The sequence below is a fragment of the Phacochoerus africanus genome, chromosome 2 (genome assembly GCF_016906955.1).
Source record: "Phacochoerus africanus isolate WHEZ1 chromosome 2, ROS_Pafr_v1, whole genome shotgun sequence".
Lineage (NCBI taxonomy): Eukaryota > Metazoa > Chordata > Mammalia > Artiodactyla > Suidae > Phacochoerus > Phacochoerus africanus.
In genome coordinates, this window is record NC_062545.1 from 141,054,959 (window position 1) to 141,077,838 (window position 22,880).

The window sequence follows — 22,880 nt, forward strand, 5'->3', positions numbered from 1 at the left end:
GAGTGGGCCCTAATCCAATGACTGGTGTCCTTATAAGAGGGAAACTGGATAGGGATAGACACACAGGGAAAATTTCATGTGAGAACAGAAAGAGATTGGACTGATACAGCTACAAATTACAAAGTACCAAGGATTGCCAGCCATGGCTAGAAGCCAGGAAGAAGCAGGTAAAATTCTCCCCTAGTGCCTTGAGAGGAAGCAAGGCCTTGCTGCCACCCTGGTTTTCAACTTCTAGCCTCCAGAACTGTGGGAGAACAAACCTCTGTTGCTTTAAGCCATGAAGTTTGTCATAATTTGTTTTACTGGCCCTAGCAAATTGATACACTGACTATCTCAAAGTTGTTTAAGTTTGAACTAACCATAAATTTTCAAGTGCTGTACAACTGTATCAAGTGACCTGTCATTTGATGTGTCTTTTTCAGTCACCAGGCTGCTTCCAAAAGGCAACAAAGAAAGGCGTGGTTTAGGAGACACTTTTGAGGTTGTTGTTGTTTTACTATTATCTTATTAAGGCAAAATTATATTAGGGAAAAACAGTTCCTAGAAATAAAGTCACTGTTTTACAAAGAGTTCATACTTTTATTATATATTGTCTCAATGTGTTTTAACAACTTCAAGAGTGCTGTGGGATTATATGGGAATAGATGTCTCTTCTGCAAACGGTAAATGGCACCTTGTAGCTCTTCAAAGCACTTTACTGTTTTGTAAGACAGTACCACCTCAGAGGCAGTGTTATTTGGGGTCATGTCACAATCAACAGGGGAGGGAGTATCAGATTCTTTGGGAACCAGAAGCCTTGACTGAGGCTCCAGGCTAAATTCTTTTTTATCCCTACTTGTTCCAACTGTGTCCTGAATTTTCTTCATTGCTTCTTGGTGTAAAGATGTTAGTCCACTGTTTGTTAAAGGCTGGTTTGTGGATTCGTCTTCAGAATCATCAGAGCTGTCATAATCTACCAGACTCTGAGGAGCTTGGGGTGGAGACAGACTATTATCCTGGAGCGTGGTGTGGGCCTTGCTGGACATCGCAGCCTGGTTCAGTGGTTCTGAAGAAGCATCAGAAGCCCAGAAGACCCGAGCACAAGTATTTCTGTGACTACCGAGAGCAGCCAAAGGACTAGGTTCCCTCTGGTTGCTGCTTCTGTCTTGGACAAGTGAGAAGGTGTGATAACAAATATTTATGTTATCTTTAGACTCTGCTACATCAAAGTACTTGCAAATGGTGAAAAAATTATCCCAGTCTTTTTGCAATAATTTTAAATATCTGACAAAATATTCGAGAAAACAGGTTTCTGATGAAATCAAAAAATCAAGAAGAACTGTAGAATCAAATCCAATATTTTTTAATAAGAATAAAAAAATACAGTGTGGATTATAGCCATTTTCATGTGTGTGATGGTTCCACATTTCTTTTTCTTGGGTCAAACTTTCTGTAGCTTCACATTCTCTGAAAACAAAGATAACAGAGTCCCCGGATTAATGACTCTTCACAAAAATTAGTTTTGACAGATATAAATCACATACTACAGATTCTCCTATCATAATACTTTTATTTTAAAAAGAAAAAAAATTCAAACCAATCTCCTCCACAAACTCTATATAAATCTGATTCAATGAAATAAACAAAATCCATTGGTTTGGTAGTTTTAGTTTTTATCTGCCCAACAAAAAGCCTTCCTGACTCTTCTCCTTTCTACAGGTACCTCATTCCATATGGTGAGGTGGGGCTGGGGCCTAACCTCTTTCCTTTCCTTCCACACTTGCCTCAACAGGGGTGGGTGTGTGACCCAGACTGACCAATCAGAGCACCCATGCTCCTGGCCACTGTGATTCCAACAGGAATCTGTGACCCAAGCAGGCTAAGCAGATCTTCCCTGGGACTAGTGCTAGAACTACTGAAGATTATCACTGTAAGGTTGCTGTAAGCCTGGCACTGTTGGTGACCCTGCCTGAGCATGAACTCAGAGCTGTAAGATAGAAACAAAGAGAAATAATCAAAGACATGATTTTGAGCATCTATATATACAGTTACACCTGATGCCAACTTGACCCCTTAGAATTCCCAATTAAGAGCCAATAGATTCCTTTTTTTTTTTTGCTTAGACTAGTTTATGTTAGTTTCTATCATTTACATCCAACCAATCTTAACTAATATTATTACACTAAAAAAACCCAAAACACACAAATGACATGAGCACATGCCTCTGTGAGCATACAAAACTCAAGAAAGTTAGAAGTTCACATACAAAATGAATTTAATTCAGTGGCTTCCTCTTTCCCGAGGAGTAAGAAGTTAGCTTTCAGTACAACTAAGATAGGTTCTAATAGGCATGTGCCTTCAGACTGAATTTGTATTTTACTGTTTCTGAGCCTAATTAAAATCACATGCAGGAATTGTGTTCTTGATTAGAACCTTTTGAATATTGGCCCCAAACACTTATAGTCTGAAAGCAGTCACTGCCAGCAGTGTCATAATACAAGTAGGAACTGGCAACACAGCACTGCACCGACGACCATCAGTAAGAAATCCCTTTCTCTGAAGCCAAAAAAGAAATGGAAATAAAGCAAATACTTCAAGGTTTTAATAAAGCAGGAGCAGAAATAGTGTTAAAGGTCATCAGTTATTAACTTCATAACCAATTACAGACATCTGCCACAAGACGACATGACCCAAGTACAGCTGTTTTGATAAAACAGAAATAGTACAAATACAAAATGTCATCAGTAACATAACTCCACAATCAATTTCAGATATTTGCCTCAAGATGTTGTCAGCCCCAGTTCAACTGTATATTAAAATGAAAATTTAGAACAGCTCCCTGACTTATAAAACTATATTCATTTTTACAAAGGCAATATTCACCTTACAGAACTTAAATACAGAAAAGTTAGTCTTAAAGGTGAAAAGAGATTGGAAATATCAATTAAATTAAGATTTAGACAAGTATATTAAATTACCCCTGGTCATACAGGTAAAGCAAAAAATGAAGACTCAAGCAGAACCCATGTTGTCTAATCTCAGCCTAGCTCTAATCTCTAGATCTGCCTAGTCAGCCAAGTTTTCATAATGAGAGCTCAAATATAATCTATTTTCATGTAGGGGAGGGTTAAAGAGAGGAACTAGAACTTATAAGGAAACCACAAGACTGTTAGGGATTTTTTTCCCCCTAATGATGGAAAGTAAATAGTATGCCCAACACATTATTAAAAATGTTTGCTGCTTTCCTGGCATGTAGTTAGTATAATTACTTTAAAATATACGAACCTGGTCAACTTTAGGTAGACACCCATTGATGCTTTGGCAGCCTCTAGCATGTCATCGTCTTGTTCTATGAAGACCCTAGGCAACCACTCACAAAGATTGTATGACTGCAGAGAGGGCTGAAGGTGAGGCTTTAAGAAGGTCAGTAACTCAAACATGAACCTCTGTAAATCAACTTCAAAAAATGCAAATTTCAAAAAGCAGGCAACAGTGTATGAATGCATTAGTAATTTGCCTATATATAAAAGGAAATTGTATAATATCTAAAGTGCTTTAAAGTGCATTATCATAATTCACACTTTCAAAAAGTTTGTGAGTTAGGGATCATCTCTACTTTGTAAATAGGAAACTGAGCTTCAGAGAAAAAAAGTGATCCACTCAGTAGGATAAAATGTATAACAGTATCATCTATTTGCCACAATGCCAAATAACTATTTCTGAGAAATAGAAATTACATGAATTCTTGCTAAAAGCATATAAATGAATGAGTAGTAGATAAAAGAAATCTCTTCACTGAATGCTACAGTGTTTGTTACTAGAGGTAACAATGCAATTAAACAAAAATAATTTGCCTTCAAAAGAACAGAAAAAAAATTTTTGTTTAAAGTATTAAAAGATAGTACTACTATTAAACACAGCTCAGAAAGATTTTGAGGAGTTTTAACTGCAATTTAAAATTTGAATTATATAACACACACCATCTAGTGTTGTAAATTATAATTGCACAGAATTACATTTTATATGTGGTTATTACAAACTAAATGTTTTCCAAAGCAATTCAGGGAAGTCACTGCTTACAATTCAAACTTTTCACTGAAACTATATGCTGCTTGTTTAGAGACATTTACTATTCATTCTTCTGAAATGAAAAGGAGGACATGTCTTCTCCAGCACCTACACTGAGTATCATATTTTAAATGGCTGCCATCTTTGGACTCTGAATTAATATCCTGGAGATATTATATGACAATTTCTTCATCAATATAACTTCTGACACATTAGTTTTAGTTCAATGCTTAAGTATCAATAATCTACATTAGTGAATATACTAATTTTTAGAAGAAAAATACAAATATACCATAAATGTCTGAATATGAATCGATGTACATTGCTTACTTAGAAATGACTCAATAGTATCTTTTTTTAACCATTCACTTTACTATACAAATTCAGTTTAGCCCATAAAAGACTCCTTTCCTTAAAGTAATTCTAGTTCTTTCTTTTTTTTGAAGAAAAATTTAATAAATTATAACTAGAATAATACATCACTTAAATTATAGTCCTGAGATTTGATAATTATGAATAATTCTACTTCAATAAATAACTACCCATTACTTTTTATATAAAAGGAGTTCAGAGAATTACCTTTCATTTCTTTTGCTGAAGCACAATTCTGAAACTTGATTTCCAAGGATCTAATGATAAGTAGGCTTGCTGCTCTAAGCATCACATGATCTGGACCAGGGACATGCTCACATCCAGGCTGGACTTCATCACCTCCAAAGCAGGAAGGTTTTCCATGGACAGACAATGTCCTCAATAAGCCCAAATCCACAGCTTGCAGAACAGCATCAGCCAAAGCCAACATATCCACATTGAAATGATGATCTGGCGGCATGAAGGCAGGGACCTGACAAACGTCTTCACCCATTTTGCAGAGAAGGCACTTTTTGATGAATATGATGAACTTCCTTTTGACAAAAGCCTGAACAGGCCAGGTAATAACATCTAACACACAGGAAGGTTTCAAAAATAAAATCCTCTGGCAAATGAAATGTAATTTTAGGTGGATTCTGGAGGCTATAAGAAGTTCAAGCAATTCCAAGAAACTTATCAAGCTGTTTATTAGTTTATAAGTATCTTGGTGATTTTCAAAATGCTGAGAAAACAAGGAATTGTAAAAGACTTCAAAAATAGTGTCAAAAGGAGTCAGGAACTGCTTTAGAATTTCTGCAATTATAAAAACAGTAATTATAAACAACAGGGAAAAAAGGATTCTTAAAACACAATAGTAAAATTCAATTGTTATAATTATTATACACCTATTATACACAATACTACTCTATACAACATTATTTACTTTATCACTTTATAAGACAAAAAAATGGACTGGCTTGCTTACCTTTAACATGAACAAATGAAGTTACACAGACTAAGGGCTAATAACCATGGTCAACACCCACTTTACAAATATCAATAACATGTGAAGGCTATGTGAAGGCTATACAAAAATGAAAAGCTTGAATTTCAATTTTTTTCTTTTTATGGCCACATCTGCGGCATATAGTAGTTCCTGGGCTAGGGGTGGAACTGGAGCTGCAGCTGCTGACCTATGCCTCAGCCATAGCAATGGTGGATCCAAGCCATATGTGACCTACACCTGCTTGTGTCAACACCGGATCCATAACCTACTGAGAGAGGCCAGGGATTGAACCTTCATCCTCATGGACACTCTGCTGGGTTCTTAATCCAATGAACCACATTGGGAACTCCTTCAATTTTTAATAATAGTGAAGATTTACATTACTTTTCTTTTAAAAAGGTATCTTTGGACTTCTCACTGTGGTGCAACAGGATTGGGGTGTCACTGGAGCTCTGGAGCACTGGGACGCAGGTTAGATGCCCGGCTTTGTACAGTGGGTTAAGGATTTGGTATTGCCACAGTGGTGGCAGAGATCACAACTGTGGCTCAGATCTGACCCCTGGCCTGGAAACTCCATATGCTGTGGAGCAGACAAAAACAGAAAAAAAAAAGGGAGAACCTCAATCAAAAAATATGCGGTGGGAGGGAGTTCCTGTCGAGGCTCAGCGGAAACAAATCTGACTAGTATCCATGAGGACGCAGGTTAGATCCCTGGCCTCGCTCAGGGGGTTAAGGATCCAGCATTGCCGTGAGCTGTGGTGTAGATCAGATGAGGCTTGGATCTGGTGTTGTTGTGGCTGTGGTGCAGGCTGGCAGCTACAGCTCTGATTCGACCCCTAGCCTGGGAACCTCCACATACCATTGGTGTGGCCCTAAAAAGACAAAAAAAAAAAAAAAAAAGGGTGGGATTCTTTAGTTTTTCATGTCAAAACAGAGCAGATGTTGTAAATTTTACTCTTCACTATATAATGTGCATTGCAAGTAAGATAATAACAACTATTTATGGGGGAACATGATTTGTACCTGTTTTTTGTGAACATGTATCTCTAAAGATTTCTTTTATTACAGCAGTTAGAATCCAGAGACTGTAAACTACTTCATCACTTTCAGAATATTCAGAAAGATTTTTCTGGCAAAAAGAAATCCAGGAATTACTTAATGTTACCTGCAAGTGAGAAAAAATTTTAAATTAGTAAGTTATAATGCAATATTTTCTTTATAATTATACATAATGCACCTATTATACACAATACTACTCTATACAACATTATTTAATCCATTGCAAAAAAAAATTACTATGATAATACTTGGTAAAACAAGGACAGAAATATCCTAATATTCTTTAAGTCAAGAAATTCAAGTTCTCAATGTGGCTCAGCAGGTTAAGGACCTGACATTGTCTCTATGAGGCTGCAGGTGGGTTAAGGATTTGGCATTGCTGTAAGCTGTGGTGTAGGTTGCAGATGTGGCTTGGATCCACTGCTGCTGTGGCTGTGGTGTAGGGTGGCAGCTGCCCCTCTGATTTGACCTCTAGCCTGGGAACTTCCATATGCCGCACGAGAGGCCGTAAAAAGAAAAAAAAAAATTCAAAATGTCATTGATATAAAAGATCAAAAGGGATCAGGAAAATATTAGCAGTGGTTATTACTTCTGGTGGCTGGAATGTATGTAATTTTTTAGTCTTTTTGTATTCAGAAAGAAAAACTTATTTTAAGACAAGAACAAGAAACTATAGCTGAAAGAATTAGATTTAACTAATTCAGAGATAAGAGAAAAATCTGATAATTTGTTTATATTTCTTTGGCCATGCCTTTATCATGTGGAAGTTTTTGGTTTAGGAGGTTGACCTGAGCCAGTGGTGACCTGAGCCAGAGCAGTGACAAAGCCAGATCCTTACCCTGCTGTACTACAAGGGAACTTTAATTTGTTCATGTGTTTCATTATGCTTAAGACCATTCTTAAAATTTATTTATAAATTAAACCTGTGAAAATCCTCCTAGTCTATTGCAGGCATTCCTAAACCTTTTTTTTTGGAGGGAGGAAGGAGGCCCACCTACTCCTTTGAAAATCTAAATAAAGTTATGGACTCTCTGACCTGAAAGCACCTTTTGGGCTATGAATCTGATTTGCAATGATTTACAACATATCTAAGATTCTAATCCTTCATATAAGCCATCTAATTATTCATATTATTCATATAATTCATATTATTCATATAAGCAATCATACTATTCTATTCTTATACTTTTGTGGATTTACATGTTATTATGTAAGCAAAGATTTTACTGATAAAAAATTGAATGCCAGAAAGCAATTTTAAACAAACCATAAAAGAAATAATAATTTGGTTACTTATCTTACCTTTTCTTTCAATTGGAAATACAGAAGTAGTGCAAGGCACTTTGCAGCCATGTGAGATAATAATTTATCCGAGTTTTGGAACATACATGTCTACAGGAAAACAAGTAAGTTTATCTACTGTTGGTGTTTTAAAATTTTTATTTTAAAAATCTAGATCTTAAAAAAAAAAACACAGAAAGCAAATGGGCTTACTAATTTAGAATCAATGTCAGATGACTGTAAAAGAAGTTTAATTATATCTCTGTATTTCTCCTTTGCATGCAATTCTGTTTCAACAGACAATATTCTGGTTATCATCACTCTGATCACTGTTAACTGAAGGAGCACTACTTCTCGGGTACTGCTCATCTGAGAGGGTCTCTTCAAACACAGAGGTGCTACAGCCTCCTTTGCTACAGAAAGGGTAGCCAGATGGACAGAGGATGGCTGATGCTTGCGCTGAACTTCAAGTGTGTTTGAGCAGTCTGAAGAGGTGGTTCTGGAGCAATCTTGATCTGAAGATGCTGGGTTGAGATAAAAGGTGTAATCATGGCTGTCATTTTCCAGGGTGGCTCCGAGAAGTACCTTACTGTACAACTGTTCTAAAACTTCAAAGAAAGCTTTCATTTTGATTGCCAAAATATATCTTATAAGAATGTTGACAACTCCAAATTGTAAATATTAATGTTAGAACTGAAATGACTAAGATGTTTCTTCATTAAAACCTAAAATGGAAAAATAAAAATTTAAAATTATATGTGTATATGTAATATACACTATATTACAAGGGAAAGACATCTGTTTCTACTTAATCATTTAGTCTCTCGAGTTAAAGGTAATACTGATTGCTTAATTTCTAAGAATGGAGAATTGGTAATAAGAACCTCATTTTAAAACCATAAAAACAAAATGTACAATTTTCATATAGATTTCAGGCATAAAATTATTTTTAATTTTATCACAGCAGAAACTTCAGCTTTCCCTAACATTTCTTAATGGGCTGTCAGGGTTTCTCAACCTTGGCACTATTAACAGTAGGAACTGGGTAACTCTGCTGTGAGAGAGCTGTCTTGTGCACTGCAGGAAGCTTAGTGGCATTACTGGCTTCTACCTACTAGCTGCCAGGAGCACTCCCATGGGGGACAAAATCATCCAGGTTGAGAACCAATGTGCTAATAACCCAAATTCATTAACTTTCACCTTTAACTTATAGAAAACCTAAAGTTAGACTGCTATGTAGTCAAACTATTATGGTTATTGTTGATCAATCCCCAACTTAAAATTTTATAAAAATAAAAAGAAACCTTGGTCATCATTTATAACATTAAAAAATTATGTATTAAGAGTTCCCGTTGTGGCACAAAGGGATTGGCAGTGTCTTGGGATTGCTGGATGCAGGTTTGATCCCCGGCGTGGCACAGTGGGTTAAGGAGCCAGCGTTGCCACAGCTGCAGCTCGGATCTAATCCCTGGCCTGGGAATTCCATTTGCTTCAGGGTGGCTAAGAAGGAAAAAAATAAAATAATATAAATGCCATCCTAAGAAAAAAGACAAGACGTTAAGCAAAAGCAATCCAAGTGTGAGCTGACTGTATTTGTAGCAGGATGTAAATTTAGACATTCTGGTTGCCCCAGGCTCCTCTGACCTGATGGAGATCAGAAAGAATGGGGAGAAAGGAAAGGACATTTAGGATCAGATATGGCTTTTAAAGCAGAGAACATGGGCAATTAACTGATAGAAGGAATCAGTTATATAAATGGACAGAAGACGCATGTAGTTATTATAGAGTAAGCATAGCTAGGAAAAATTTAAGACTTTGGGGCAAGCAAAAGAGATGACTGAGTATCTGTCCTTTTAATGGAATAGTGGAGCCATAGCGCTTGGTCTTTTTACTGGCTTTGAGCTAGTCTGCACCTGGGTAAATGATAAGTAACTAATAGCAATGCAAATAATTATCTGGTGGTGGGGGATGGGGGCAGCCCTCTCTGCAGTGGGAAAAGACAGTGTTGCTTTCAACATTCCTTTATATAAATTCTCAGCTCCTCAGCTTTTCCTTTAAAATGGTTGTGACATTTGCCTAGTTCTTTCATTAGTTAATGAATTAAATAAAATCACTAAAACATGTTCATTTTATGTGTTGTAATTTTGTCCTCTTAAAATTTCTCCTTTAACAAAATCCATGGACTTCCCTCCCCTATCCTGACTCATTTATAGATGCCCATCTTGAACTTCCTTCCCTCCTCACAAGAGGCCTCTGAGGGAGGCTGTCGCTTACATGGGTCTCACTCTTACTACAGCGCCCACTGGCCTGCCCTTGGTTTTCCAACCTCCCTCTCCTGGTTTCTTCCCTCTGCTTAGCTTCTGAGGAATTCCTATTCCTGGTCACTCCTATAAGACAAAGCTGACCTGTTTTAGTCCTCTAGTGCAGAAATAAATACTAAGGAACCTACGACTTTAATTTAGAGTCATGAATGAAACTTGTTTTCACTGACTTCCATCTTCACACTGGGGTGTCTATCTCACATGATTTATGAACATAACTAAGTATCGGAAACCGTGTTCCATCAGACAGTGTTAAAATTTACCTGAGCCCTGTGCTCCCAGAAAGCAGCCATAGTTAAGCACCCAGCCTTCTGTGTTCTAAGAGAGTTGACCATATTTCCATATAGGAACAACTTTCACCCTTAGTAACTACCTGGTTTTATAAAACCTCACATTTTCCTTCTTTGAGAGATTTCCCATTAATAAATTCTCCCTGCTGCAACAGCTTGAATAAAATCATCTCCTTAATTGTTTGGTATATTTTGTCTGCCACACATCAGAAATTGGACTAATTCCACTGTACTTATTTTACTTTACATTGTTATAATATTTCTTCCCAATAAAACTACCAACACTTTAATATATAAAATAATCTATGACAATACTTTTTACTTTTATTTTTTTGGTCTTTTTAGGGCCATACCCACAGCATATGGAAATTCCCAGGTTAGGGGTTGAATTGAAGCTGTAGCTGCTGGCCTACGCCATAGCCAGATCCAATACCAGATCCAAGCCATGGCAGCTCAAGGCAACGCAGAATCCTTAACCCACTGAGCAAGGCCGGGGATCAAACCTGCATTCTCATGGTTACTAGTCGGGTTCATTACAGCTGAGCCACAATGGGAACTTCCAATACTTTTTATTTTAAAACTAATCAGAAAACCTAATTGGGTTTTAATTAGTATCATATGCTCAACTCTGTAATTATTTTTATTTCAATATTACTGAAAATACTAATATTTCCATAAATCTTAAATCCTTAAAATTTAACACAAATGATAATAAAATTGCTATTTCAATCATTTCAACCTACAAAAAGGGCCATTTCAAATGGTCCAATCATTTCAGCATACAAAACTAAATTTAATGCCAATAAATAGATAAACAAACAAGCATAGGGGAAGAAGGGATGGCGAGGAGGATGGGCTGTTTTCTATCATGGTAGGACACAGGATCTTGATAAGAGTAGTTGTGAGAGAGCAGATTGAAAAGTTATCAACTTTAAGATACAGAGTCAAAATGATGCTTTACAGACAGAGGAAAAAACAAAAGCATCAACTAGGGGTTACAAATGTCAGATAACAAATGAATGAAGACAATTGGTGCTAAGCTGCTTCAACCTAACATATCCCATTCCTAATTACAAGGTTTTTTTTAAGATAGTAATGCCAAAGAAGACTGCATTGAAACAAATGTCTAACGCAGCCCACTGAGAACTGAGCAATGCAGGTGTTGTTTTAAAGCAATTACAGCACTAAAGACAAGGACAGACCCTGAAAAGACGGACTAGGGGATTAACCAACCACACTTTTTCCTGCAGGGGCTGCTACAAGGTTCCGAGCTGGTCTGGAGGAAGGCATATGCCTCGAACATCACGCTCTTAAGAGACGCCAACAAAGCAAAGTGTCTGGGGAAGGATGTTCAGAATGCTGAGAGGCTGTGGAGCCAGCTACTGGGGATAAACGAGTGAGCTATGTCTAGCCTGGAAAGGGCACAAATATTAGGAGACTTAATTAGGACAAGCGAATGAGCAGTGCTTCTCAGAAGTTTTTCAGCAAACGCCTCCTGGCAGAGGAGAGTGAACTCCTGAATCAGGGGACCCAAGGCAGTGCCCATTACAAGCACAAAACTTGTTTGAAGACTCTCTTTTATTGTTTGAAGGCAATAAACTATTGGAATTTTGCAGTCAAATCCTAACAGAACCATGTGTGTCTTAATATACAAAATATACTTTCCACCCATCTTTACATATATTGATGATTTAGGAATAATAATTGCTAAAGTTTGTTTAGTGTCCATTATGTATTAGAAACTGTTTTAAGTAATAGTTTCACAACTGAAAGAGGTGGGTACTTAGTCACCATACCCATTTTACAATAAAAAAAAACTCAGGCGCAAAGAGATAGTTACAGAGCCAGGTAGTGGCACAGGCAGAATCTGAACCCAGAAAGTCTAATTTAAGAGCCTGAGCCTCTCCTCAAATTTCCTCTGTTGCTTCAGAACAATGACTGAGTATCAGCTCTCCAGTAAACTTCCTAACTCACACACCCTAATCTTTAAGTTTTTATATATACTCCCATAATACTGTCAAAGAGAATAGTAATCCTCAGATTAGTATTTCTAAGTGCTGCATAAACTCTAAAATCAGAGTTAATTACTATACAACTTCCCAACTATGCAACTTCCCAGTGCAAACTAAGACTGATTTTTTTCAAAAGATATTCAGCAACCAAAGGTTGAAGCATTAATCAGTATGCCCAACTTGATGGATTTTTACATTAACTTACTTTTAGTAGTGACATCAAACCCAGGGTGAAAAGCCAAATGATCCGCTGATCATACTTTGATATCAGTTCACCAATAATTTAAAGGCAGTATAAAATATGAGTGCCTAAGACCTTGATTTAATGTCATTTAAAATAATTTCAACCTTTTACAACAGTTAATTCAAGATGGATCACGGGCTTAGTACTTAACAATTAAGCTTTTAAAAAAAGAAAGTAGGGGAAATCTTTGGGATCTAAGGCTAGGCAGAGTTCTTAGACTTGGCCCCAAAAGCACAGTCCATAAAAGTAAAAACTGATAAACTGGACCTCAACAAAATGCAACACTTTTGCTCCGTGAAAGACCCTACAAAAGGATAAAAAGACAAGCTACCGACTGAGGGAATATATTTGACAATGGACCAGAATCTAGAATATATAAAGAACTCCCAAAACTCAACATTAAAATAATGTTAATAATTCAATTAGGAAATGGGCTAAAGACATGAACAGATATGTTCACTAAAGAGGATATACAAGTAAGGACATAAAAAGATGTTCAACCATATTAGCCATTAGGGAAATGCAAATTAAAACCTGTGGTGTAGGTCACAGACACGGCTCGGATCTGGCGTTGCTGTGGCTTTGGCGCAGGCCAATGGCTGTAGCTCCCTTTGACCCATAGCCAGGGAACCTCCATATGCTGTAGGTGTGGCCCTAAAAAGAAAGAAAAAAAAAAAAAGGCATAGAGAAAGTGTGAACATATCAGAACTTTGATTTTAAAAATTTCTAAACTGAAAACTGAGAATACTGTTTAAAAATGTTTTAAAAATACTTTTTAAAAAAATATTCCTGGAGTTTCTGCTGTGGCACAATGGGATCAGTAGCATCTTGGGAGTGTTGGGACACAGGTTCGATTCCCCTTCCCAGCACAGTGGGTTAAGGGTTCAGTATCGCCACAGCGGTGGCTTAAGTGGCAACTGTAGCTCAGATCTGAGCCCTGGCCTGGAAATGCCATATGACAATGGGGCGGCCAAAAAAGAAAAAAGAATATTCCTAGGAAACAGGTAGAACTTTTAAGTGTATAGCCTATTCATTAGAAAACATTCTCCCATAACTTAATTTAAAAATTATATACATAAAAAAACCCAAGTGGCTAGTAATTTACTCCTCATTTGTATGTTAAAAAAAAAAAAAAAAGACACTTCTTTCAGGAAGTTTTCTTTACATAACCTCTACATTAAACTCAGAATACAGAAAAATATTTCATGGTCAATATATAAAGTAAAAAATTGGTTTTCTATGAAAAGCTAACAGTGTGCTAAGTGACAAGAATCTCAATATTGGGCTGTGGCCTAATGCAACAAAAGGTTCAAATCTGACCACGGCCTTAATCTCTTTCTCCTTTAATGAGAAAGTTGTGATTCTTGGGACAGAAGTTGAGGCACTCTAAACAAAGCCTGCTTCTAAGATTTCAGTTCCTCTCCCCAAGTGAGAAGGCATTTGCTTTGTCCAAAAATTAAAATGGGTCTAGTTAGGCTCACAGAAAGTTGGGGCTGGAATGGGGGTGGAGTAGGGAGAGGGGAGGACTGGACAGCAGGGCCAAGGTTAGGAAAGGCTGAAAGGACAGGTTTCCCTCATCCTTGTCTACCACCAGGGCCATCTTGGCTGGTTAACTCTGATTTCAAGAGCATCTCCCTGCCCAAGTGACAGCACTGGAACATAAGGAACCCTCCTTCTCCCTGCTGGTCCCTGCTAGTTCTACTCCTCCTGTTCCTCAGGGCCTCTGAGACTGGGAGTGAGGAGAGGGAGGGAGAAAGGCAAGCAGTTCTTTCCAGTTCTAGGAACTGCTCCTTCCACTTACCTTCAGGCCTAGAGCAGGTACTGGCAGTTAGCAGGCCCCAGGATACATCATCCATTGCTCATTTCCTTAAAACAGATTTTAGCTGCCTCAGAATCACGTGAAAGGCATGTAAAAGCAGACTGCAGGCCTTACCCCAGGAGTGACGGATACGGTAGTTCTGGGGTGGGGCTCCCAATTCTTATTTCTAACAAGTTTCCAGGTTACTACTAAAACCCTGCCTCAAGTCTATAAATTGTCCTCCTATTAAACTGTCTTGTTGTCAGGACTCCAATACAGGTCAGGATGGTTTTTTTTGTTGTTGTTGTTTTTAAAGCATGACGAAAAAGCCTGAAAATTAAGTCAGAGATAAAAAGACTTAAAACATAGAAAATGTAGAGTTCCCTGGTGGCTCATCAGGTTAAGAATGAGCATTGTCATGACAATGTCCAGCATTGTCACCAATGTGGCTCAAGTTTGATCCCTAGCCCAGAAACTTCCACATGCTGCAGGCACAGCCAAAACAAAAACAAAAACAAAAAAAGAAAAAAGGCCAAGCTCAGAAAACTGTAATAGAGTTTGAAAAAAGTAAAAAATAAAAAGAATTAAAATGTATGATTAAGGCCATACTGAAAAAGTGTTTTTCTGCTCGGGATCTGGGATCAAGAGTCACATGTCTCTACCACATCAGGGCCAATTTGGAGCGAGCTACCATCTAAGCCTCAGTCCCCTTCCATGCTCAAGGGGCATAATGACATTGGGAGGGTTAAGTTAAATGTGATTGTCTCCATAATAATCCCCAGTGCACACCTGTCAGTGTTTGCTGTGCCCCAGCTGGCCCTGTTAAAATGACATCATACTTCCTTTACACTTCTATTTATGGTATCAAACTGGTTAAAACATGAATGAACATGATTTATTTTGAGAAAAAACAATGCTCCTCCTCCATTTTTTAAGGGGGTGGCAAGAGAGGCATAAATAGAAGACACTGGTGACCAGATTCTTCTTTTAATTGAGGTATAATGGCTATATAACATTAGTTTCAGGTGTACAATGTAATGACCTTCTCTATGTATACATAGCAAAATAACCACTGCAATAAATCCAGTTAACATCTGTTATCATAGTTTCAAAATTTTTTTTGGTGATGGGAACTTTTAAGACCTGCTCTCTTAATAGCCATAATCACTATGTTGTATAATAATATCTCCAGGACTTATTTATTTTATAATGAGAAGCTTAACTTTTTATCCCTTTCACTCATTTGCTCTCCCAGTCCCCCAGTCTCTACCAAACACCAACCTGTTCTCTGTATCTATGAACTTGATGTTCTTGTTATTTTCTTTATCCATTTATCCATCAGTGTACACTTAGGTTGTTTCAATATATTGAACAGTAAAGGAAACAAGCAGCAAAATGCAAAGGCAGCCTACAAAATGGGAGAAAATATTTGTAAACCACATATCTGATAAGGGGTTAATAGCCAAAATATATAAAATAACTCATATAAATTATTAGCAAAACAAATGAAAAATTTTAAAAAACTTAAACAAAAAACTGATTAATAAAAAATTGACAGAAGATCTGAATAAACATCTTTCCAAAGAAGACATACAGGTGGCCAATAGGTATATGAAAAGATAATCATTAATCATCAGGAAAATGCAAGTCAAAAACCACAGTGAGATACCACTTCATACCTATTAGATTGGCTATTTATCAAAAGGACAAGAAATAACAAGTGTTGGTGAGGATGTGGAAAAAAGGGAACCCTCCTGCGCTGTTGGTGGAAATGTAAATTGGTGTAGCCATTATGGAAAACAGTATTGAGGGCCCTCAAAAAATTAAAAATAAAACTTTCATATGATCCAGCAATTCCACTTGTGGGTATTTATCCAAAGGAAATGAAAACACTAACTTGAAAAGATATGTACACCCCTGTGATCACTGCAGCATTATTCACAATAGCCAAGACATGGAAGTAACCTAAGTGTCTCTATCTATAGATTTTTTTTTTTAGCCATAAAAAAGAAACCCGCCAAATCTTGTCACTTGTGACAACATGGATGCATGGACCTTGAGGGCACTGATGCTAAGTGAAAAAAGTTAAAGACAACTTACAAGATCTCACTGATACATGAAATCTAAAAACCCAAATTCACGGATACAAAGAACAGACTGGTGCTTGCTAGAGGCCAGGGGTGGAGTGTGGGCAAAATGAGTGATGGTGGTCAAAAGGTATAATCTTCCAGTTATAAAAGAAATAAGCCATAGATGTGATGTCCCACCTGGTGACTATAGTTAATAATACTGTATTGTCCATTTGAAAGTTGCTAAGGGAGTAGATCTTAAAAGTTCTCAGGAAAAGAAAAAAACTTGTGTTAATTAGACTTACTGGGATGATCATTCTGCGGTATCTACAAACATGGAAACTCTTACGCTGTTCACCTGAGACTAACATGACTTTCTCCAGCAAGATTAGGTCCTCTTTAGATACTCTTGTCTCCAGGAACCACTGGTCTTACGGAATGTGTCACAACTGTACTTTTTTCTTTTTTTTCTTTTCCCAAAGTCTCAGATTTACTTCTCGTCTGATTAAGGAAGGGTATTCCAACACGAAGTTGTTATTTGTTAAGAGACTTCATAATTGTACTTTAAATTATCTGTGTAATGATGTGTAAGTCTCTTACCTAGAGTGAAATGCCTTAAGAGGTGTCTGATTCATCACCTCTTCCCAGGAGAGATTAATAAATATTTACTTAATGTGTTCATGGCTGAATATTCTGTTTCAGTCAAGTGCTCAGAGATTAACTTCATCCATTTAGGGTTAATTAGCAGTGTGTATATCTAAAATAATCCTAAAATCAGTTCCAAAGTTGATTTTAGTACTTTTTTGATCTCAAAGTTTTTCTAACTGCTGTGTAATTTTAACAACTGAATTTTAAAATACAATAACCATTTCTTGTCAAAACCTGTGAATACAGTAATATCCACAGCAGGGCTGGAGTTTGGAGCTCATTCAGCCTTTACTGAATTCCACACACAACAATGTGCTCAAGCTACACACAATGAAGTCACAATACAGTGCAAATTAAAACTACCCTTAGGGGAAAAAAATTCTTTAAATTAGCAGGATCAGGGGTACAAGCAAGCCTGAGAGCCAGTAGTTAGCTTCCTTTCTTCAGCATTGTTTTGCTGGGACTGTGGGGCCAAAGTCTAAAGTGGATTCTCTATCCAGCCCCACCCCCCTTTCCTCCCAGGTCCTGCTGACCAAGGTTAGGCTAAAAGGCAGACAGATGATGGGACTGCATGCCTGATGGCCTTGTTTACACAACCCAGGTCCCAATCCTCCCCCATCCCCCCCAGCTCTCCTGAGAATGGTGTCTGGTGTCATCCTGTGCATAAGCTGCTCATTCTCTCCACCACCAGCACCCCCACCACGGCATGCTTTAAAGGCCACTACCATCCCCACTGCCAGTGCTTTAAGGGCTGAGACACAGTGCTTCCTGATCTCAGTCACACTGAATCTCTGCGTCCTGGGCACCTAGTTAGTCAGAGTTGCTGCGGGGGAATGCTGAGCATTTTTCTAACCATCAAGGCCTCTTCGAGGGGTATAAACTCTATTCTAGTTGAACTAAAACATCATAAACATTGATCCTGAATTACCTTATTTATATGTTATAAAATTAGTGTTTCCATTTGTGTGAATGTGGTATCACCTAAAGGAAGGATAAATGACGTATGTCTGGTGACATCTAATCAATTTTAACTTGTTAAAAAACGTTGTGCAATCTAAACTGTTTTTAAATCAGCGAAAAGTTATAAATTTAAAAATTGTCAAATTTGATAGTACCAATAAAGTAGTTTAGAATTGTCTAGTAGCACATTCTGTCAAAGTGTGGTAATACAATGTTCCCTGGTGGTGATATAACTACATCTCTCAGTAATCTTAAAAATTGTTGCAACCTGAACAAAAGATTTCAACTGAAAAACAAATGGCCAGAGCAATGGAAGAGCTGGGAATTAGGACACAACTCAGACAACCAGCTTCTCATTAGGAAACTTACAGACCTTCATGTCTTAGTTGAAGCGGCATTTAGCAAACACACTACCTGAACTGCATTGGTGATGAGGCTGCTGTAAAACTGAACATGTTCTCCATAATCATTTACATCTTTATTCCTTCTTTTTGGAATTCAAGATTTCCTGACTCTATAATCACTAAATGTTAGAAAGCTGAACTTATAAATTATATTTATACAAGATACCACTTACAATAGATCTTTTTACTATGGAGTTCCACAGCTAAGAAAACTTGAAAATCACCAGATTAGATGATTCCAAAAGCCTCTATGCAATTCCAGAACCCAATAGTAGAGATATCAGGTATCAATTCAGGTTCCTAAGAAGGAAGTAGTAATTACTTCAGACAGAATGTACAGGTAAAGTCTAGAAATTCACAGCACAAGTGTTGTTGGAACTATGTGAAATGTTTGAAGACAAAAAGGAATGTGCAAAATTAAAGGTGGTAGTTGTACTGAGGTCTTTATAAGTTGTCTTCCAAACTTTCTGTGATGTTATTTTGTTTTTGTAATAAATCATGGCAGAATAAAATATCAGGAGTTGCTGATATATAATACCATTTAATATGCCTGGATGTAACTGGTTTCTAATTACAATTCAGCTACATACTTTAAGGAGAAAGAGAAATTTAGAAATTCAAAATTATGAAATATGATTGCTGAGAAATATAACAGAATAAAGTAGCTGATTTTTTTAAAAATTGGAAATTGTACATCCAAAAATATGTGGGAGCTTTCAAAAACACTTATTTTAGGAAGAGTTACCTCCAAATAGAGCATCAGTGTTTCAGATTCTTGTTGAAAACCCTTTGGAAACTGCTTGCAGAGTTTGGCATATATTTGTTTGAATGTACAGTTAGATAACTCTACTTTCCGGATGCATTTGATTTAAAGAAACCATCAGAAGTGATTAAAAACTTCTCTTGTATAATTTGCAGCCTGCCTCTTAATAAAACAAAACTTTTTTTTTTTTTTCCCTAATCTAAGTAAATATTTAGCTAGGGTGTTCTTTTAAGCATTTGTATTTTCTGAAAAGCCTTACACAGAGCAAGGGAATGTTAGGGCTCGCCAGATGTGAATATTAATTTGATTATCAATGCCGGCTATTTCAATGCCCTCTCTATCCTGCATGAGGGTTCTCACTTTATAAGCCATCTTTTCATTCCTCTCCCCCTGCAAGTCTAACTTTTTTCCTTAAAAGGGGCCTCTGCGTACAATTTTATCAGTAGAATTGCTGGCCATATTCTTTAAAGGGAAACAGGCACAGGTTCACACAGATAATAACTCCTTCCATTAAAAATATTTTTGTCTTTTCCTAAACACACACTAATCCTTGCCAAGTCCTTTACCCTTGGAGTTCCTTCTTCCTTTCTGGAGGTTCCTTCTCAAAGACACTTTTGCTGGACCCTCTTCCTCTCATGGTCATCTCTGGGTAAGAGACTGATTCTAGGACATCTCCTGATACCAAAATCTGTGGATGCCCAAGTCTCTTCTATCAAATGGCATTGTTTCTGCATGTAAAGTAAGCACATCCTCCCCATACTTTAAATCAACTCTAGCTTACTTACAATACCTAATACAATGTAAATGCTAAGTAAATAGTTGCTGTGCTAGTGACAAATTTGAGTTTTGCTTTTTAGAAATTTCTGGAATACTTTTCTTTCCCTCCCTTTCTCCCTCTCTCTCTTTCTTTCTTCCTTTAAATGGCTACACTTGAGGAAGTTCCTGGGCCAGGGGTTGAATTTGAGCTTTAGGTGCGACCTATGCCACAACTGCAGCAATGCCGGATCCTTTAACCCACTGCACCACAGCAGGAACTCCTGGAACGCTTTTCTTTTTACAAATATGTTTGATTCGAGGTTGGTTGAATCCATGGGCACGGATACCATGAATACAGAGAGCCAACTACAGTCTCCTAAATGTCAGGACCTTGAAGGATTCAGCCCTCTATATCCTCTCTCTACTTAGAGCAACTTCATGGACTCTCACTGTCTTTAATTAACATTTCCATGCTAACAACCCCAGAATCCACAGTTTGAGTTTCACTCTCTTTTGGGCTCCATGGTCAAGTATCTAAACGTCAATGGAGGGTGCCACTTGGAGTTTCCACAGCATCTTCTGTAGAAGCTCAACTCTTTCTATGGCTTCTCAAACCTGCGATCTCAGTTTATGGCACCCGTATCTCCTGTCTTACAAGCAAGAAACCTGGCTATCTCGTCAGACCCTTCCTTACCTTATTTCTCTCCATCCTCACCATCACTATTACAGCATACCACTTCCTCCTAGGACAACTGCCACAGAGTCCTGGCTAAGTGGTTGTTTCTTGGTCCACCGTAATCCAGCTCCTTCCTACAAACATCTCCACTTTCATTAGGATAAAGTCTAACCCCCTGAACATGACTTAGCAGGCCCTTCAGTGTCTGACCCTTGGGATCCTCTCAACTCTATGCCTCACAAACTAAGCTCCAGGCTTCCTCTGAGGGCCTCAGAAACCCTGCACTGTAGGACCCCCAAGCTTTGCTTAGCTCAGTCTTTCTAAATCACACTCAACCTTTCCCCCTCCCACTTTTTCAACCTTCAACTTGGAAACCTCCAGTCTGGGAAGCCTTCCACACATCCAAGTCAGGATTAGAGGGCCCTGCCAAGTGCTCTCTCACCCTATACTGCAGTGTTTGTCTCACTGCATTGTCCGTAACTACTTTCTAGTTTGGTTTCCCCACATTTGACTATGATCGTCCCTGGGCGGGACTGAGCCGGGGTTGCCCACCTAAGCCAACAGGCAGCTCATGTAGAAGACACCAAAATGAGACTTCTTGGTGAATGAATGATAATGAAAAAGAAAATAACAGGGCCCTTTTTAAAGTGTTTTCAGTGACTTCCCCCGCCACCTGCCACAAAACATCTTAGTATATTTTAGTTACATAAAAGGAGTTGATATGTTGAAATAGTACCTCCTTTATATAATTAGGCCTTTCTTTGAGGACACTGATGGCAGCCAAAGGTCTGGTGAATTGGGTGACTTAGTTTAAAACAAGGTCAACTCTTGCCTGGACTATCACAACAGTCTTTCTATAACCCCACTCTCAGCTACAGCTTTCTCCAGCAGCCAGTGATCTTTTCAAAACATACAGAGTTATGATCATTTTTCTACCACCTTACCACCCGCTACAAGGTCCTACAAGATCTGGAGACTGTCGCACCGCTCCACCATCAACCCCAACTTCACCACAAACCATTATCCCTCCTATGATGCTGGACTATCTGGTTATCTTTCTTGCAGTTTCTGTCCACAGCAAAAGTTATTCTAGCATCAGAGGTTTTGCACTTTTGATGTCTCCGCCTGCAAAATCCTCCCCAACCCACTCGACCCCGGATCTTGGCATGGCTGGCGTCTCTTCATTCAGATCACTATTCAAATGTCACATTCTCAGGGACCTTTATTATCAAAACAGCCATCACATCCTAGTCAATCTCCACCCCATTCCGCTTCCCTTTACACAGCCTATCTCTACCTGATAAATAGTTTCGTGTTTGTCAGTCTCCCTTGGTAAAGTGAAAACTCCACGATGATGAGTGATTGCATCTACCTCGTTCACCGCGGTCTCTCTAACGGCTACAACAGTGCCCGGTCGGTAAATACCTGCTCAATGAAAAGAAGCACTTAATAAACATGGCCATCTCCCGTATTTTCCCCTCTCTCCCTTTCAGCCACAGGAATTCCTGAGGGGCTTCACCCTTCCAGGCAAACCCTTGAAGCGACACCGCCAGCCCACAAGACTCTCTTTCTTCGCCAGGCGAGGAACGCCATCCTGGGAACTAACGGAGCCCCGGGGGCCGAAAGACCTGCCAAGGCCCGGCACCCGCGTCCGAGAAGCGCTGAAGAGGGCGGTGCGACAAGGCTCCCCTCTCCTCGCCTCCTGGAGACTGCCGCCTTTCTAAGCCTAAGCCCAGAGACAGCCTCTCAGTAGGTCGCACACACGCCTCCCGCGCCGCCAAAGTTAGCGGCCGCTGCCAATTACCTGCAGGGACCCAACTCGAGCCACCCTGACTCCGCACCGCCATTCGCGCGAACACCGGCCCCTTCCGGGCCACCGTAGTTCGCGGAGAGAACCCGGCGTTGCCTTCTCCCGCATGCGCAGAGGCCCTGTGCGGCGCCCCGCGTTTCTTAGCAACTGCCTGGAGTCCCTCCGCCAGGGGCGGAGCATTGGAAGCCTCAGAAGGGGAAGTGAGTGAGGCCAATCCGAGAGGAGTACTAGCCCCAATCGGCACGCCTCCCCTAACTGTCGCGAATGTGCAGGCGGCTTTACGGCAGGCAAGGGGTGGGGGCTGCTGGGGGTAGGAGGAGAGAAGGAAGCAACCAACCAACCAAGTCGTCCCCACCCCCCACCCCCACCCACTCCGGACCTGGTT

General features: G+C 38.8%; 1 protein-coding gene across 7 annotated transcripts; it reads right to left on the minus strand.

Annotated features, from left to right (window-relative positions):
• Window positions 1–558: 558 nt before the first annotated feature.
• On the minus strand, window positions 559–22,568 carry LINS1 (lines homolog 1). 7 transcript variants are annotated; one of them, XM_047766843.1, is made up of 9 exons: window positions 18,664–18,709; window positions 15,691–15,817; window positions 14,413–14,477; window positions 7,958–8,268; window positions 7,766–7,855; window positions 6,428–6,569; window positions 4,627–5,211; window positions 3,265–3,436; window positions 559–1,446 (listed from the first exon to the last, which is right to left on the minus strand). In XM_047766843.1, the coding sequence occupies exons 3-9, from the start codon at window positions 14,465–14,467 to the stop codon at window positions 561–563; spliced, it is 2,241 nt and encodes a 746-aa protein (XP_047622799.1). In that variant the 5' UTR covers window positions 14,468–14,477; window positions 15,691–15,817; window positions 18,664–18,709; the 3' UTR covers window positions 559–560. The 7 variants fall into 7 exon arrangements, with proteins under 7 accessions (XP_047622799.1, XP_047622796.1, XP_047622802.1 ...); XM_047766840.1 differs by lacking the exons at window positions 14,413–14,477; window positions 18,664–18,709 and adding an exon at window positions 22,490–22,555 and having other exon boundaries at window positions 7,958–8,469; XM_047766846.1 differs by lacking the exon at window positions 14,413–14,477 and having other exon boundaries at window positions 18,664–18,706.
• Window positions 22,569–22,880: the final 312 nt, after the last annotated feature.